This window comes from Cryptomeria japonica, chromosome 3 (assembly GCF_030272615.1).
Source record: "Cryptomeria japonica chromosome 3, Sugi_1.0, whole genome shotgun sequence".
In the NCBI taxonomy this organism is placed as follows: domain Eukaryota; kingdom Viridiplantae; phylum Streptophyta; class Pinopsida; order Cupressales; family Cupressaceae; genus Cryptomeria; species Cryptomeria japonica.
In genome coordinates this window covers 289,298,016-289,318,237 of record NC_081407.1, presented here as the reverse complement: position 1 = coordinate 289,318,237, position 20,222 = coordinate 289,298,016, and the positions used below count along the sequence as shown (strand labels likewise).

At 36.1% G+C, this 20,222-nt stretch overlaps 1 protein-coding gene across 1 annotated transcript in view; it reads right to left on the bottom strand.

The window, feature by feature from the left end:
* The window catches only part of LOC131049389 (COP9 signalosome complex subunit 4), a 59,912-nt gene extending 46,128 nt beyond the window's left edge, over positions 1 to 13,784 (bottom strand). The window contains exons 1-6 of the mRNA XM_057983434.2: positions 13,489 to 13,784; positions 13,182 to 13,333; positions 11,531 to 11,634; positions 11,307 to 11,367; positions 11,056 to 11,148; positions 10,864 to 10,964 (exon numbers count right to left, since the gene is read on the bottom strand). Coding sequence (XP_057839417.1) covers positions 10,864 to 10,964; positions 11,056 to 11,148; positions 11,307 to 11,367; positions 11,531 to 11,634; positions 13,182 to 13,333; positions 13,489 to 13,630 — 653 coding nt within the window. The 5' untranslated portion in view covers positions 13,631 to 13,784. The remainder of the gene's footprint in view (positions 1 to 10,863; positions 10,965 to 11,055; positions 11,149 to 11,306; positions 11,368 to 11,530; positions 11,635 to 13,181; positions 13,334 to 13,488) is intronic.
* Between the last annotated feature and the right edge of the window lie 6,438 nt (positions 13,785 to 20,222).

Here is a 20,222-nt window from a genome sequence, read left to right as displayed (position 1 = left end):
CATAAGGTCTTGACCTAAGTCAAATGTGTCGCATAGAGCAGGTAAAAAATGAAGTGTGTAAGGTTAAGACCCAAGGGTGGTGTGTGGATCTTAATTAAGATGAACAGACCTCAACTGAAACGTGTAGCCTTGCTTAAACCAAGTGAATACAAGGAAAAACATTCAGATGAAGAGCTGAAACGTATGTGAACCCAAAGCATGTGGCATGAGGATCCTAGCAAAGTGCAGATTTTAATGAAAACATGAGGATTAAACATAGGGCCAGACCTAAATGAGGTGTGTGAGATTGAAATCAGACCTAGCTCTGAATGCATCATACATTTTACACTTAAATTTGTTATTCATTCAATAATTATTTCTTTGATTCATAATGTTTTAATTCAAATTAATTTTCTTTTGCAGGTCTGATTGCAAGTGGATACAAAGGGAAGCATAAAGAGGTAAAGCAAGAATTCAAGTGCAAGAGGAACCCAAAGCATGTGGCATGAGGATCCTAGCAAAGTGCAGATTTTAATGAAAACATGAGGATTAAACATAGGGCCAGACCTAAATGAGGTGTGTGAGATTGAAATCAGACCTAGGCCTGAATGCAACATACATTTTACACTTAAATTTGTTATTCATTCAAGATTATTTCTTTGATTCATAATGTTTTAATTCAGATTAATTTTCTTTTGCAGGTCTGATTGCAAGTGGATACAAAGGGAAGCATAAAGAGGTAAAGCAAGAATTCAAGTGCAAGAGGACATCATCAACATGCACAAGGATATTAATGGAGCTGGCATCAAAGTCTCAATGATGTTACATCAAAAGGTCAACATGTCAAGTCATGAACGAGGATGGTGACAAAGACAAAGATATTTACAATCTTGGATTTCTTCCGTAAATCCAAGAACCATTGCTAGTACTCCAAGGTGAAGGACTTAATCAAGCAAGCACAAGATACTTATGCAAGGTTAACATTAAGGTATTCATCATAGTGAAAGGGATGCGCTCCGTCAACATCAACAACGTGAAAAGATTCAACGAGGAAAGAGACTTCATTTATGGAGAAGCTTTGCAATGACAACATCATGACAAGAAGGAATTCAAGATAAAGGCTCAACAGCATGCGTAAAGCAAAGAATTTAGTGAAAGAACTCAGCAATGCAAGTGCAAAGATCAACATGTTCAAGGTGATGACAAAGGAAGATAGTGCAAATGAAAGCTACAACTACAAAGACCTTGGATTTCCAAAGGTCAAGGTCAAGTACATTCAAGGTATAAGAAGGATGATGATAAAATATGAAAGAAAGAAAGATCAAGGCAAAGATAATCATCAAGAGGTAAGAATTTTCATTCCTAAGGAGGTGGAAGAGCTAAGCAAAGTTAGAAAGATCGCTTGACCATGCTTAGATGATACAATTTGGGAATATGTCCCATCATTATCGCATTGGGCAGATTGGAAATGTTGAGTATCAAGAGATATGCCTCAATCTCAAACACTTTGTGATAATGTAGCTGATGTGGCGTCCTATTCATCACCAACCAATCAAATTCTTCCAAGTCAGCACGTCCAGATATATTGAACGTGACTCATCTAAGGAAAGAGAAAGCGACACATGGCACTACATTAAATATTGTTTTGTGTACCTAACCTCATTTCCTATTGGTTAGAAATCAAAGATGGACATGTGTCCAAATCATCATAATTTTCTTATTGGTCAAAAGGGTGTTATTGTAACTCACCCTAATTAGTGTTTTCATTGTATAATCTAGGCCATTGATTTGGGAAAGTGGGAAAGTGATCCTGGACCTTAATTGTAATTGGGATAGCTATATAGGGCTCAATGCTCTCATTTATAGAAGTTAAGAGTTGGTTAATACAAAATAGTGTATTAATAGCCATACAATTAGGAATTAGAAGTTAGAATAGGAAGATAAGGCAAAGATTGTTGCCAAGATCTTGTTGTAAGAGACATTGTTTGCATTGAAGTTATGGTTAATTCTCTATGGTAATTCAACATGTTGCAAGATCTCTACTTCTTATTTGCTTTAAAGTTAGTTAGATGAATGGAAGATATTGTTAGAATAATATTTCTTTATACTGTTAATGGTCAAGTTAGTAGGTATAGGTTGTTAGACATCTTAAATGTCTACACTTGTAGATTGTTAAAAGTAGGTGATTTCATTAACATCTACATTACTCTGTTATTCCTATATATTTTAATATTTTCTCAGTTAATACTTCAGATTTTCACATGATATTAGAGCATAGGTGAATTTTTTTTCGAAATTCTTCCAGTTTGTTTTTTCAGATACCCGCCTCGCGTTTTCCAATGCCTGTGTTAATGGTCAAATTCGTATTTCGCCCTCACGCGACTTTCGTCTCCATCCCCCACTCAATATTGCGTCCACAGAGTTTAAAAAATCGCGATAATTTTTTCCTAGGTTTTTTGTGATCTGCTTCCATGACCTTCTATGTTTTCACGCGAATATTTTTCGCATTTGTGCCCGCACAACATGCACATTTCTCCTGCACGCGATTTTTTTTGCGCGACTGTTATTCTTGCATTTCGTGACGGGATTTGCCTTCTTCATCGGCTCTATGTATTTCACGCAATGGAAGAATTTTCTGTGCTATCCTACAAAGGCTGACTCCCTATCTACAAAGGGAATTGCTTTTTTACTTGTATTTCTCTTTGTCTTCAAGCTCGCAATTTTCTGAGCTTCTTTACTGAACTGGTTCATTCATGGCTGCCTAGGGCTTCTGCAATTTTCGACTAGGGTTTTGACCCTTCAGTTCGAGTCAAAATTTTATTTTGATTGCAGATTCTTGGTGGGTTTTTCGAAATCTCTTCTAGGTTGCTTTCATATTTTTTTGGGTCTTCCAAAATTTTTTACCTCAAAATTTGTGCTAGGGTTTTGATTTTTGCCTTAAAATTTGTCCTACGGGTCTTGTTTCTTGTTTCAATGCATTGGAATTCTTGCCTTCACCAATTCGACCTCAAGGTACGTGATGGCATCTCTGACAAACATTATGCTCAAAAGTAGCCAGAAATTCAACAGGGAGAACTACAACACTTGGAAGCAGTGCATGTTGACAATTTTTGAGTACCAATGTCTTGATGCAATTGTTCTGGGCACATCTCAACGTCCAACTATTGCCAGAAAAGATCAGGACAAATGGGATGAGCACAACCAGGAAGCTATCATGCTCATTAAACTCTCTGTCACCGATGAGCAGCTACCTCAGGTACCATCCGAAAAAACTGCGAAGGAGATATAGGATCATTTAAAAGATCTTCATGAAACATCTGACAAGAGCAAAGCGTTCTTTCTCAAGAACATGCTCTTTTCCATCATGATGGATGAAAAAGTGTCCTTGCAGGAGCATTTGACGAAGATTAAGGACATTCGTGATCAGTTGGAGGCGATTGGCCGAACAATGAAGAGGACATGGTCGTCATCACTCTAAAGAGTTTGCCCAAATCTTATGAGCATTTCATCGAGACGCTGAATATCACCTCCACCAAAGTTGATCTCAAATTTGCAAATCTTTGCAACAAGCTGCTACAAGGGGATCGTTGGAGACAACAATTTGGGAGTAGTACCAATTCCACCTCCACCGAGCAAGTGTTCTCTGCCATATCTTTTGCTAAGAACAAAGGGAAGGCTCAATCTTCTCAGTCGAAAGCCTCTGGTTCACGCTGATGTATGTGGGCCAATGAACACTCCATCTGTTACTGGGCCCAGGTACTTTTTATTATTTGTTGATGATTTCAGTCAAAAAATGTTGGTTTATTTTCTCAAGAATCAATCAGATGTGTTCAGTACATTTCAGCAATTTAAGGCCTTAGTTGAGAAAGAATTTGATTCTCGGATTGTCACTCTAAAGTCAGATAATGGGGGGGAGTTTTGTTCCACTGACTTCTCTACATTTTGTGTTGCACACGGCATTAAACGCCAACTCACCACACCATACACTCCTCAACAGAATCGTGTAGTTGAAAGTCAGAATCACACCATTACTGAAATGGCTCAATCTATGTTGGAACATCGCAATGTTCCTAAGAAATACCGCGCTGAAGCAATCTATCTCCTGAATCGGACACCTACACATGTCGTTAAGAAGATGACTCCTGAAGAAGCCTGGTCAGGACGAAAGCCTAAAGTGGGCCATTTGAAAGTCTTCAATTCTACTGCTCATGTATGGATTCCAAACGCCAAGCATGCTAAGCTGGATTCAAAGAGCCAAACACTTATGTTTACTGGTTACACCGACAACCACAAGGCCTACAGGTTGATTGATGTGGAGACAGATCGTCTCATTTTTAGTCGTGATGTTGTGGTTGATGAGATTACTGGTTCATTTATGCCTTCTACTCCTAGTCCTGCAACTCAGTCTGTGAAGACTTTTGATGTTGGTGTTCGTCTTCCTCTTGGTTCCCATGATGGGAGAGATTCAGAGCATTCTGACTTTGAAGATGAGGAATCTACCGATCCAGCACCACCTGATTTTTCACAAGATTGGCATCCAAATGACTTTGTTCCGAAAACTCCAAGGGATGGTGTTCCTCCCATGCCAAATGTTGGTACTTCTACCCTCAAGCCTAAATGGTGGGCCAAGACAATAGGAGATCTTCGTGATGATGAGCTTCTTGAGGATAGATCAGTTCGCCGAAAGAGAAAGCGACAAAATATAGTCAACTTTGCCCTTATGGCCAAAATTCACAGCATCCATGAGCCCCAGACATATTCTGAGGCTAGAGGCATTCCTGAGTGGGAAAAGGCTATGGAGACAGAATACCATAGTCTTTTGAAGAATAACACTTGGGTTCTTTCTGATCTGCCTCCTAGGAAGAAACCTATCAGCTATAAATGGGTTTATAAAGTCAAGTATCATGCAGATGGTACTTTGGATAAGTACAAGGCCAGATTGGTTGCTCAAGGATTTACACAGTGGTAGGGCATTGACTACGGGAGATTTTTGCTCCTACTACCAAGATGAGCACAATTCGTCTTCTTCTCGCCATTGCAGCTCAGTTTGGATGGAAACTTCACCAAATGGATGTTAAGAGTGCATTCCTCAACGGTGAGTTGCAGGAAGAAGTTTATATGACTCAACCTCATGGCTTCAAGGTTCCTAGTAAAAGAACATCAGATTTGCAAATTGGTAAAAGCCCTCTATGGCTTGAAGCAAGCCCCTCGGGCTTGGAGCTTCACGATTGATCAGTATTTGGTTGAACGTGGTTTTCAACGCAATCCCCCTGACACTAATCTGTATGTCAAACTCTCTGACGATGATATCCTTTTTCTTGTCGTCTACATGGATGACTTGACCATTAATGGCAATTCAACACGTTTGATTACAGCCATCAAACAAGACTTGTGCCAAGCTTTTGACATGACAGATTTGGGGCTTCTCCATTATTGCTTAGGTATTGAAGTGTGGCAGACTGATGACAATATCTTTATTTCATAGTCCAAGTATGCCCCCAATTTGCTTGACAAGTTTCGCATGTAGGATTGTAAACCCGCTTCCACAAATATGGAGAAAGGGCTGAAGTTATCAGCCAAGTCTGATTCACCTGCAGTAGATGAAACCGAATTCAGGCAACTAGTAGGCAGCCTCATCTACCTCACTGCCACTAGACCTGACATCAGTTTTAATGTTAGCTACATCTCTCGCTTCATGACAACCCCCCAAAAGTTGATCATTGGATTGCAGCGAAGCTAGTGCTGCAATATGTGAAAGGCACTTCAAACTATGGCATTCTGTATAGCAGGTGCAACGATCCAAAGCTGATTGGTTATACTGACTCAAATTGGGCAGGATCAGTGGATGACAAAAAATCCACTTCCGGGTACGTATTCAGTTTGGGTACAGGTGTTGTCACTTGGAGCAGAAAGAAGCAACAGGTTGTGGCTCTTTCCTTGACCGAAGCTGAATACCGAGGAACAGTCAAGGCTGCATGTGAGGTAGTTTGGCTCAGGAGGATGCTCTCTGACATGCAAATGCCACAAGCAGGTCCTTCTCCCTTGTATACTGATAATCAAGGGGTGCTCAAACTGGCCAAAAATTCAGTCTTCCATGAACGTACAAAGCATATCAAGCTTCATTGTCACTACATCCGCAAGTTGGTAGAAGACGGATCAGTTCAGTTGCAGTATGTTTCGACAACGGATCAGACTGCAAATATTCTCACCAAGTCTCTAAGCCTGAATAAGTTTGTTAAATTCAAGGGGCAACTTGGTGTTTTTGATTGATTGACCGTTAAGAGAGGGTGTCAGAATAATATTTCTTTATACTGTTAATGGTCAAATTAGTAGGTATAGGTCATTATACATCTTAATGTCTACAGTTGTAGGTTGTTAGAAGTAGGTGATTACTTTAATATCTACAGTACTCTGTTATTCCTATATATTGTAATATTTTCTCAGTTAATACTTACTTCAGATTTTCACAGATATCATTATTGATGAATGGTGTACCTAACGTACTTGTAATTTGTTGATTGCAAATTGCAATGCATAGTCGACTAAACCTATGTAAAAGCTTAACTTTTGTTACTTCATGCTCATTGTTCATGTGGTTGATATGCATTAGTGATATGAAAATCATTTGTGATTAGCTTTCTTAACCCTTAATTCCTTTTGCTTTTTTTTTCCAAGTTGAAGTAAGTCTTCATATTCCAACAGCGTTCATGAAACGTAAGTCCCCCTTGTGATTCCAACAATATCGCATCAAACCATTGAGTTATCCACACATCAAGACTTGACAGTAGAAACCTTGGAGTCGTCTCAGTTGATCATATAATTTAGCATCCGAGAGGATTTTGTTCAAGAGAGGATAAAATACGTGGTATTTTATTCTGTGTATGAAGTGCATAAAAAACACATCAACAGCACCCATCTGCAAAACCAAGCGGTTTGTCAATTATTCAACACAATCTGTTCAAATTTTAGTCATATTAAGTCACGCCAATCCCTTGTCTTATGATGTTAGGTTTTTAAGTACAAGAGTCACCATAATGGCACAAAACTGTGAAGAAATATGATTTACAATGTATAGGGCTTGTGAAAAATAATATAATAAGTTTATCATATCAAGATGGTCCGATCTCTACTATTCACTCTATGTGAAAATAGCTCTGGTAACCATTGCATTTACAGAATCACTAGCTGGTATCCAATGAATACTAAATAATTTTGTCAGACAAATTGTCACAAAATAACATCAGGAACAAAGAAAACAGTATAAATGAAAATTTAAAACCACCAAATAAACGTAAAATTCATTTCACGGTTCAAAATATCTCAGCATGAAGAACAAATAGAAATCTAACACTGGGTATTATAATAATATCATATATGAAAGGAGCAATATAAAACCACAGAACCAAAGCCTTCATTCAACAGAAAACAACAGAATTGTTTTAGAATGAAATAAAACACAACAAAGAATGATTTGGCCATGTACAGATTCCCAAATAAATCACTGAACCATGGCAAGTGACTTACCTCAAGATTTTGTACAAATTGTGTTGTGCTGTCAATGGTGCTGACGAGAAAAAATGGGCAAAGTTTGCAGGAGAATATATTACAGAACCCCACCAAAGCAGATTTCTTTTCAAAGAGATGAACCAAAACCAATCTCCCTACAGTTCTTGCTTCAATCTATTCAAAATGAGAGGTAGATCAAAAAATATCAGGGCTTTAGTGCTTCTGAATTCTGGAGCTTGAAAAAAGATTTTGCAGCCTTTTAAATGGAAATATTGGTTACCAGTTAAAATTGATTTTCAGGTGGGGGCAAGTAATGTTTCAACTGCCTGAAAGTTGTTTTTTCTGGTGTGAGACAACTTTCCATGTGAAAGTTTCTACAAAACATAGCCTATTGTCTAATAACAAAATATGGTTGTCGTTGAAAGGGTGGGATCACAAAACTGATGTGTGCATAATAGAGAAACATGACAGCCTGGATTCCAACAAGCAATCAAAACTGCCACAGATGGGTTACGTCTCTCCTCAAAATGCTATTAAATTAGCTTTGCTGCTGTTTAGATGATGGCAAATACTTCTAGCCTCCACCTCCATCCGTTTCCACACTCCTCTTCTAAAGCCAAAAGATGAGATGTTGAATCTCACAAATAAGATTTTTCCCTGGAGAAAAAATATGCAGGTTATTCATAGCAGGAAATAAATATTATTTGCAGTCTAAGTTTTCTTTTAAATACCATTTTATCTCTGCATGGTTGCAAACATTTGTCAGGTTCCCCTGGGTTCTGTTCAGGGTTCGTCTAGGATGAACCCACAGACTATCTGCCACTGCCTATCTAATCCCTGGCCACTCCAAACCAAGTTTGAACCAGCTCCCAAACCAGGTTCAAAATGGAACCGTATCTGGGGCCTTTGATGGCAAACCAGTACCTTGACCAATATCATTTTCTACACTTCTAAAACATGTAGAGCGAAAAAAATAACTCAATGGCACCCCTAGACTAAAAAATTGGTGTATAGAAACACATTAATGTACCAATCATAAAACCGATGTGCAACCTATTGCCTTGATTTGTTGCTTCATGAATGCACAAAGCAATTCGGAATGGAGACTAATTGCACATTTATAAGAAATCGCAGCACGTACCCAAGGAGTTGTTGAGCATTTGTGAAATGAGATTTGTCTTTTTTTATATCGCTTTGAACAGAGAGGTAGAGCAGAAAGTAGCTCTGAGGTCTAGTTCGTTCCAAATAACCGGAAGAGTTCTATTTCTTCTAAAGGCTCTAAATGAGAGAACATAGACCAGATCATCTTTAACAACAATTTCTAAATAAGTTTATAATTTTTTTGAAGTGTCTAAATCTATTGTTGAATGCTTCACATGGTTGAAGCCGAGACCTCTACTCTTAGTATGCTTTACATTAGTGTAGATCATTGTAAGGAAACCATTCAAAAAAATAGATAATGTTGAAGCTAATGACACTAAAATATGGAATATAATTGATTCAAGATGGAAAGTGATGCACAACTTTTGTATGGACCTATTTTCTATTTGGATACTAGACTATTTCATATATATAGACAGGATAATAACAAAGTGACACAAACCACAAGGAGATCAAATTAACAACTAGTTGATAGTTGCCAAGAGTTACACAACAAAAGCAAAAGAAAAGAAGAATAATGAAGAATCAAGAAGGCACGCTTACTATACTATTGCAAAAGAAATGTACATCCTATGGGCCACTCCAAAATTGATGGAATCCAACTAAACTGCACTACCCAATCCAACCATCCTACTCTACCCAACCCAATGACAATAATCAGCCTACTTGCAGAGTATCTGTAGTACAATGTATACATTTTTTTACAAGCACAACTATACTCCAACCATGTTCTTGATCTCAACTCCAACTTTGTGTTTGTCTGCTCCCTCTTTCCTTTGATCATTAAAGCTATCAACAAATGACTCTCGTCTTCCAATGATATGCAAATAACAAAAGAGTTGATCTTACCATTCCTCTTGTCTGTAAGTAAAGCTTGAAGAAAACTGAAGCTTTAGCTTCCAGCTGACTGTATATTTCTCCCTCTCTCTAGCAAACTGTACATACACTTCAGTGGGACATAATCTTCACTCCTTCATCGGCCATACACTTCATTATTTGGCATGTTGTATGCTTCACTCTCCCGTCCCACAAGAGTTACCTTTGTCAACACTCATGCAAGAATATACATTGACTTCTGTGCCTGCATGTGACACTAATGTCACAACCAATGGCCTTCACAGTAACATTGTAGATTACTTAGGGTCCAAAACATACAACTAGAACCACATACCAAAACTCACAATGCATATTTCAAACCAAAATCACAGCTACTCCATTGTGCAGACTAAGTAAACAGGGCAAAAATGAAAGCAAACTCTTTTTGGGTGACACAAGATTGTTCAGCCACTGTGATGATGCTACATCACAAAGTCGTGAGCGAGCTTTATGAAGCCGCTAAGAGGCTTTAATCACATCCTAAAATTGCAAGTAAAATTAGGGATTAACTTTGGATGTACAAGTCACAAGGACATATTGCATGTTGATGTTGATGTTTACGGACATGGATGGAGTTCTTTTGGAGCAGATGCTTGTGAGATACAATGCTTGCTCCAAGATTATTAATCCAAGGAGCAAGTTTGTTAGCTTGTGAAAGGAATTTGAGCTGATTTGAGCATATTCAGTCTAAGAAAGGGAATTGTCTAAAAGGTTGGAGATCTTCTCTATGATTGCAGTAGTTTGCAATTGTGTATGAACAAAGTGACAAAAGATTCGTCAAAAAAGGTTGGAGATCTTGTTTATGATTGCAGTAGTTTGCAATTGTGTATGAACAAAGTGACAAAAGATTTGTCAACCTCTTCTTCACAAATCCAAACCATTTTAGAAGACAAAGTAGCTGCAGGTATTCTAGACTCTATTTGAGATGAATATAATAGTGAACCTTGTAATGATAATATTGAGCCAACTCCACCAAGTGCTCTCAATGATTCAAAAAAAAATTGATATAAAATGTAAAAAGTAGTCCATAAGAAGTTTGAGAAGCATTAAATGCAATAGATTTTGGACACTCTCTTTTTGAAAATAAGACATCTTTAGAATTGTTATTTAACATACTTCTAATGGTCTAATTTTAATCAGTTTCTGGTGGCTTATATGTTTCATAATCTTGTATATTTGTAGAAGCTAAATTCTAATATTCATCTATTTGGGCATTCTTGTAAACTTTTTATTTTATTTTGAAAATTTTGTAAACTTTTTTTTTTTATTTTGAAAATTCAAAAATGAAAAAATACTAAAATAGTAATTCTAATAGATAACTAATTGAAACAAGAACCATACCTGTCTCCAATTTGACGCTTCTCAATCTGTGAGATTTCATAATAACGTAGTGCAGCTTCTAGAAATCTACGTTTCATGTCCAAAATGCGTGCATAACAAACCTGAAAAATAACACACAGAATACTGAAGAGCTTAATAGATATTCCAAATTAGCAAAAAAGAGCACTGGTTGGGAAAAGTTGGACTATTTACCTTATATTCCAAATTTAATGCTTCATCATGGCTATTGCTCACCATAAAAGAAGCTTTTTTAATAAATATTTCTGCATTAACAGCATCATCATCCTGTCAGATGACAAAAACACTCTTTCTCAATAGGGAAACAAACATTGGCATATGTCATATTTAACTTGTAAAATTATAGTTGTGTAATAAAATATTGAGAATCGAAAAAGCAGGAATTGTATGAAATGTAATTTTGTGTCAAGAACATCAAATGGTACCTCAAGGTATAATCGAGCAATCTGAACACACTTTGATAACTTGTATGTGTCATCAAGATTCCTGTACTAAAATAAGTTAGAGTGAGTATGATATTTTGTGCATAGAAGACTATGATGGAAGGTTATTACTAAAATACTTGTCAACAATGACATAGTGTTTCTATTGAAATGCTACATATTAGAAATGGCAAATAAAAAAATTAGACAATCCTTGAGAAATGAACCTAATTCCAGAATCTAGGTCAATTCCACTCAGCATTTGAGCAGCTTTAGACCATTGATGTTCTTCCTCATATAGTTCTGCAAGCTTTTCCCTGATTATGGATACCTGCGATGCTTCATTAGATCAATTATGACAAATTAAACAAAAAACAAAAAACACAACACCACAAATCAATTAACACGGCAATGAATCTTTTTAAAATTGAATCCAGTTACTTTACTCTGAGGAACATAAAAAATATGAGCACTTAGAACTAGAGCAATAGTGCAATATTTAAGGACAAACCATCAGACTCGGTTATTATATGGTATAAGATTGCAGTGCAACTAACTAAGAAGGATGTTGGCTAACTATGCAATTTGGGAAGGCTTCAGACAACTAAATCATCTCACTAAATCATAATAACAAGCTAAGAAATATAGAGACCCTGATCATAAATTCGATTATGGTAAAATAATTTTATAAAGAAGAAGCAAACTTTGTGTTCAAGCATTGCAGGTAAGATAACTAATTCAATGGACCCTTGCTATATATTAGGAAAATCTCAAAAAAGGTACCTTATGATTTAAATTTTAACATTCTGTCTGATGGAAATGCGTGCAAGACATGAACAAGGGGACTAAATAAGGATAGCAGCCAGCAGGTATAAAAACATAATACATACAGTATTAATTGTGCTTGTAACCAACAGTCAAACAAAAGCAGATGCCGTGTTAATAGGCCTAACATTTTGCTTGTGCTTAAGTGTGTAATTATTTTGAAAACATCGCGATCCTTTTAGCCAATTCTTTTGCTTCCAGACAATTGAGAGACTCGTTAACTAAAGGGACCTGGAAAGAGGCAATGGCCAGGACTTGGCAGCAAAGAAACAATAACGAAACAGTTTCCGCTTGTCAGCCCGAACAGAAAAGGGCTCTTAATAGGGGAAAATAATGGCATCTTAGACCAGAACTGAAAAGAGTTCAATTTCATCAAAAAGCTAAGCCTGAAAGATCCACCACGATTTTGATATATTACCCTAATTCATCATCATGTGTCCCTATCACTTCCCTCATACATAAATTTATCGTTTAAAATAATTATTCGATCATCACTGACAAACTAATTAGCTACCCAGACCTCGAAACCAGTGATCGCCAAATTCATCAGCAAATAAACAATAGTGAGACAATTGAGCTTTTAAATCCAGAAAGAAAGTGAACACTAAAAGGGAGCAAAACTTCAGCTACTTAGACAGGATCAAATAATCCTTTAATTTCATCAAAAGGGTTGGCCCCCTGAAAGTCCCGCGAGGCTTCTAAAATCTACTGCAGAAATTTAAAAAATGGAAGCTAAAGAGTGCCTCTTGGAGTAATTCCATATGCGTCATATGTGCTTTCTTTTGTAGAAGAAGTCTCCCACGTAAAGCCTCTTGTGAGTTTGATTTCTTTTGCCCTGGGTTTTTTTCCAAATGTATGCACGGTGACCCTAGAACTATTTCATTGCACAATAATACGTCGTGAAAGCATAAAAGGTTTTAAGGTTGCTGTTAACTATTCATCTTCTTTTTTAAATAACAAGGTGCATTGCTTAGAGAAAAAAAACAAATACATTCAAATGTAGCAATGGTTTCAGTAAACTTAAAAGGAATTATATAGGAGCGTTAAAATTACCTGTTCTTCAAAAGAAACAACTCTGGTCTGAATTTGCGCCAGAGCATAATGCGCAATCTCCTTATGAGCATCAGGCTCCAATTTGCTCAGCTCTTGGGCGACAATTTGCAGCAATTGTCTCGACGCCACCAGGGGCACATCATCAGACACCACTACGCCATTAAAAAAAACACTAAACATCAAACCAAAAAAGAGGGGAAAGAAAAACTTATCCTCGTAAGAAGAAAAGAAACGTTACTTATCAAAACAATTGTTTTCAGTACTTCTGGGGTTTGAGGAAGATTTCTGGGGTTTTAAGGGATTTTACTGTGGTCGATGAAGGCTTTGGCATTTTGAACATGGTTGTTGGACAGAATAGATGCGAGTATGAGTTTGTATTGTTCAATCTTTTGTCTCTGGTCTGTAATTGCAGCGGCTGTTTGTAGAGCGCTCACTATTTCACCCGCCATTATTTTCCCTTTCTCTTGTTTTATCGTGCAGAGGTCTCGTTCGAATCCTCGGTTGATCGAGGAAATTTGCGATCCCTCCTCAAATTTATTACTCTTATGTATTACAGGTCACCCGTTCGACCCCAACCAAGGCTGTTTTTCCAAGTTAATTCGCATACCGGTCACCGTACAAGTTCTTTTAAAGAGTTTGCGGTCGTTCCATGGTTATTATTTTTTTCAATTTAATTAGTTAAATTTTACATAAATTGTCAATAATGAAACTTTTAGAGTATAAATTAATACAAATATTTTAAGTAGGCACATGCGATAAATCTAAAGTTCTTAATCAATTACACCACATATATATATATAAATAAAATTAATTATTTATTTTATATATTAAGTTATTTCTTTAAAAAGAGAGTATTAATTTAAACTACTATAAATATACAAATACATAACTAAATAGATGAAAGATTTTACTTTAGAATTAATTTGTTTATGAAGACTTAACTTTTACAATACACTTGTGAAATCATTGTGACACAATAATCGATACTTTGTTTATTTATATTCTTCTTCAAATGTATTCTTAAGGTTTTACTTTTATTTCATTAGTATTTCATATATCTATATTTATATTTTATCATTAAATATTAATATTATGTTTATTTTTAAATGCAAATATTGTTATTAGAGTGAAAAAGACTTTGATCTCAATAACTAGGTTGTTTGTGTTTGGGGAGCTAGCAAAGTATCTCGAAGTGGCTTTGTGTCAATGTTTGGTCTACCCTGTCCAATTTGTGTTACGCTTGGCTCATAGCCCCATCCCTATTCATCCCTCTTTAACCTCTATTTGCACTAATTCACGTATATTTGCTCTTACCTCAAAATAAGTGGTTTATCACTATAAGTCATGTCACAAGATGCAAGATTGACCTTGGTCAACTTCATTGGCATGGGAATGATCTTGAAATTCCAAGATTCAAAATTTAAAATTGAGCCTTCTTGGCCACTTTATAAATTGTTATGAAAGGAACTTCAAGAAAATGCATCATCATCATATATATGATCTGCATGTCCATGAATGTTGTCTTTGATCTTTCTCCTCACTATTAATCATGTCTGCCAAGTTTTTTTATCTAGAAAAATTTGTTTGCCTATCAAGTCAACAAGCTCCTTAGCATGTCCTTAGACATCGCCTCAAGTTCTCAATATCCGATGAGAAAATAAATAAAAAATTCCAAGAGAATATTTTATGTCAAATCATTCCTACATGTCATGGATTATTTCTACACATTGGGATCATGTTCATGGATATTAGAATCAATTGTGTAGAGCATGACATTGATTTGTCAAGTTTTGTGGTAGTTTGTACTCTAAGATATTTATTAAACAAAGAAAAATAATTTTATGATAGAGATGAATCACTCCAAAAAAGCATCAATGGGTCATTTGTCTAGCATTGTTACTAGAGCTAGTCCCCTTTATCCCCTTATTCAGTTGTTAGGTTTATTTCAATGTTATTTTTAAGATTGAAAATGTAACATTACAAGATTCACCTTTCATTACTCATTTTGCTATAAATTCTCGTAATCATGTAAGGCATCATTCAACCAATTTTGTAACTTGTCTATCAATCATAGATATCCAAAAACTAGAGAAAAAATATTTAAACCTTGTCCCTGGGTTCTTCTAGAAGGTAGGGCACCTAATTCCATCAAGACACTAGCACTCATGTCCAAACACCAATGTCTTTAAACATGTGTTTGTGTTCAAATTTCATGGAGACTAAGCCTCAACAATCATTATAAAGCTAAAAAGTACTATGGCTCCTTCTCCTAGATTTACCTATAAACCAAATTTTAAACTCATTAGTCAAGTTTTTGTCACAATTTTTGCATAAGTTTGTTGGTATTTTGGATATGTTGATATGGTTTTGTCATTGATGTCAACACCTATTAACACTTATCAACTCTGGTACTTTGGAGAATTGGTTATGTTCACCGGCAAGCAAGTGACTTATGCACAGTCACCGGTATTTGGTTCACCGGTAGGATATATTGTTCACCGGCACTTGGAATGACATGGAAAACACTTGGTTATGTTGAAGCCATCGTTTGGACACTTTGTCTTGGAGATCTGTTCATTGGTATATTCGTGTTTGCATATTTGTTGTTACCGGCAAATAGGTCCAGAGGAAGCACCGGCAGGCTTATCTATTCCAGATTAGCACGACACGCTTTGGAGATGATTTATCAATGTTGTAAATGCATTAAGCCGACATGTTGAATCGGATATTGCATCGGTTATTGATTTACTTGTAAATTGTTTTTATTGTAATATCTTTTGGAGCCGACCTACTAAAATTGGTCTTAGGTTATGGTATATACGTAAGATCTTATTTGTAAGATCAATATGCGATTGGAAAAAGGAATTGTAAGAAGATATATGTGAGAATAAGTAGAGCTATACACGCAGACATCATTTGAAGGTGAAGGAAGGTTTTTGTGAAGGCATATCGGAACTACACTGGTACTGAATCCAGCATATGAAGATGCTATTTTGAGCAGTACATCATTATTGGATTTAACCATCCAATTGTAGTCAGTGTGACTCCTATTTGTGTTTGAGCAGTGAGCTCTAAGCGCTTGGCCTTTTTGCATGTGCAGACCCCATTTGTTACACATACTATCTGCAGTAGTATCATTTGATTGTGGGTAAGGTTTCCCACCATGGTTTTTCCCCTTACAGGGTTTCCACGTATAAATATTGGTGTTTATGTGTTGTGGATGTTATTGTCTTTCCGTTTCATGCATTAATCCTTACCGGTACTGCAATTAACTGATAAACTGTCTACCGACATTAAGTTTGGATAAGTTTTTTTGGGTTTGAATTTATTAGACAACTGATTCACCCCCCCCCCCTCTCAGTTGTCTCTGAGACCTAACAATTGGTATCAGAGCCTAGTCCTCTTTTTGTAGAAGTTTAACAGCTTGAGGAGATCCAATGTCTACTAACTATTTCAGGAAGGATAGTCCTAAACTTGATGGAACCAACTATGGCATATGGAAGATTAGGATGGAGACACATCTAAATTGCATTGGAAAGGACATCTGGGAAGTTACAAAGAATGGCTATACTGCTCCTACTCAAAATCAACCTAATCCACCTACCTTAGGAAAAGATGAAGAAAATGATTGCAAAGCAAGAGAAGCACTTTTGAGCGCATTATTAGATCAGCAAATCATGGGATTATCAAATAGATCTACTGCTAAAGCTATTTGGAACCATCTGGAAACATTGAATGAAGGAGATTCCACAGTCAAAATTGCAAAACTTGAAAGCTTCCGAGTCATGTTTGAAAATCTGAAAATGGAAGAAGATGAAAGGATTTCTGCTTTTATGGAAAGAGTTAATGAAATTGTTTTGGGTATTAAATATTGTGGAGGAACCTTAAGTGAAGATGAAATTGTTCCAAAATTCTTAAGAGGATTGCCACTGGCATACAAAATGAAAGTTACTGCTATAAATGAGTTAAGAACAATGCCTAATACATCAGTAACTAGGGACACATTGATTTGAAAACTTTCAGCTTTTGAAATTGAGGAATTTGGCCATGTTGCTACTATAAAGACAAATTTAGCTTTTAAGGCGTAAACATCATCTGCACCATCATTTGAGAAATCTGATTGGGAAGCCTTTTATGCAAGAGAACTTGAAGAAAGCGGGAGAGAAAATGAAGAACTTGAAGAACTTGAAGCACTATTTGCAAGAAAAATGCCTAAAGGTCCAGTTGGAAGTAAGTATGAAGGTAAAGCACCCTTTAAATGTTTTAATTGTAATAAGATTGGTCATATGGCTTCAAGATTCCCTGATAGACATGCTAGATTAAGAGAAGAAGCTAGAAGAACATACAAGCCTAACCCTAAATATCAGAGATACAGATTTAAGAGGAATAAAGATAAATCTTGTTATCTTGCTGATGAAGGAGTCACTGATGATTCTGATGAGGATCTGGCAGACAATGGATGGGTCTTTGTTGCTATAACAGAAGATCAATTGGCACCTATTGTTCAACCAGTAGAGCAGACCCTGACAGCTAGAATTGAAATCAAGGATGAATGGATCATTGATTTAGGATGTTCACATCATATGACTGGTGATAAAAGTAAATTCTTGAACTTTCAAGAATATATTGGAGGTCTAGTAAGATTTGGAGATGATAAAGCTTGTTTAATCAAAGGAAATGGTACTATATCTCTTGATGGTAAGCATAATACTGACAATGTTTACTATGTTGAAGGTTTAAAGCATAATCGTTTGAGTGTTGGTCAATTAGTTGAGAAAGGATTTCAGTTACAATTCAAGAATGGGAAACGCAAAATTATGAACAGAACTAGTTTGGAAATTGCAACTGGTAATCAAACTAGAGGTAACATCTTTCATTTGACTAATAGTGAAAAGACATGCTTGATTGCACATATTGATGAAAGTTGGCTATGGCATAAGAGACTCTGTCATGTAAATTTTGATTGCATTGTGAAAATCAGTACTACCAAAGCAGTTAGAGATTTACCTAAGATTGTTAAACCTCACAATCTGGTATGTAAGGAATGTCAATTTGGAAAACAAGTTAGAGCATCTTTCAAAAGTATTCCACAAAAATCCAATAATGTTCTTGACTTAATTCGTACTGATTTATGTGGTCTAGCTAGAAGTAAAAGCTTACAAGGTGATAGATATTTCATGCTAATCATTGATGACTATTCTAGAATGTGTTGGGTTACTTTTCTCAAAGAAAAATCAGAAGCACTTGGGAAGTTCAAACTATTCAAGGTGATGATAGAAAATGAAACCGACAAGAAAATCAAATGTATGAGATCAGATCAAGGAGGTGAATTTACATCTAAGGAATTTAATACATTCTGTGAAGAAAATGGAATCAGAAGACAATTACCAACACCCCAGACACCACAACAAAATGGAGTTGTAGAAAGGAAAAACAGAACTATCTTGGATGCAGCTAGAAGTATGTTATCAGAAGCAAATCTGCCACATGTATATTGGAGAGAGGCAGTAAGCACAACAGTCTATACATTCAACAAAGTTCACATCAAAGGTGAAACCGGTAAGACCCCTCATGAACTATGGTTTGGCATTACTCCTACTCTTAAATATTTCAAAAAATTTGGAAGTAAATGCTATAATAGGAGAGATGAGTATATTGGAAAATTCGATCTTAGAAGTGATGAAGGAATATTTCTTGGTTATTCATCTAAGAGCAAAGCATATAGATGTTTTAACAAGAGATTGCAGAAAATTGTTGAGAGTACAAATGTGAAAATTTTTGAACAGTTTAGAGGAACTTCAAGGTATATAGACTATGAACCAGCAATAGAGATACTGACAAATGAACCTACATTGAACCCACCGGTACAAAATGAAGATCCAATTACACCTGTATCATCTGAAAATTCCACTATGACTGAAGAACAACAACAAACGAAGACACCCCGGTATGTAAGACTGAATCACTCTGAAGATCAGATAATTGGGAACAAGTATCAAGGAGTTATGACAAGAGGAAGACTGACAAATGAAGAGGTATGTCTCATTTCTCAAATTGAACCATCATCAATTAATGAGACATGTGAAGATAAACATTGGATTAAAGCCATGGAAGAAGAATTAGAACAAATTGAAAAGAATAACACATGGACATTAGTTCCCCGGCCTAAAGACAAAAATGTAATTGGAACAAAATGGGTATTCAGAAACAAACTTAATGAAGATGGCAAGGTAATCAGAAATTAAAAAACACTAGCGTGTAAGGGATATTCACAGAAAGAAGGAATTGATTACAATGAAACCTTTACACCGGTAACTAGAATTGAGGTAGTTAGATTATTCTTGGCTTTTGCAGCACACAAGAACTACAAAGTATATCAAATGGATATTAAATGTGCATTTCTGAATGGAGATCTTGAAGAAGAAGTTTACATTGAGCAACCTGATGGATTTTCATTGACAGATAACAAAGATATGGTTTGCAGGTTAAGGAAAGCTTTGTATGGGTTGAAGCAAGCTTCAAGAGCTTGGTATGCTAGATTGGATAAATATCTTTTGAAAATTGTTTTTTCTAAAGGTAATGCTGACAACAACTTATACTATAAAGTGACTAATGATGACATTTTGGTTATAGAAGTTTTTGTTGATGATATAATTATTGGAGGAGAAGATGGACTATGTAAAGACTTTTCCATTGAAATGCAGCAAGAATTTGAAATGTCTATGATTGAAGAGATAAAATTCTTTTTAGGATTGCAGATTTCATAGACTGATAAAGGTATATTCTTGAGTCAATCCAAGTACTTGAAGGAGTTACTAAAGAAATTTGGGATGGAGACCTCTAAACTGGTAAGCACACCTATGACTACAAATGACAAATTACCACTAAGGGATGAATCTACACCTGTTAATCTAACTAGGTACAAATCTATGATAGGAGGCCTACTGTATTTGAAACAAACAAGACCTGATATTATGAATGTAGTATGTATTGTTTCAAGATTTCAGAGTAATCCTAAAGAAAATCATGAATCAACAGTAA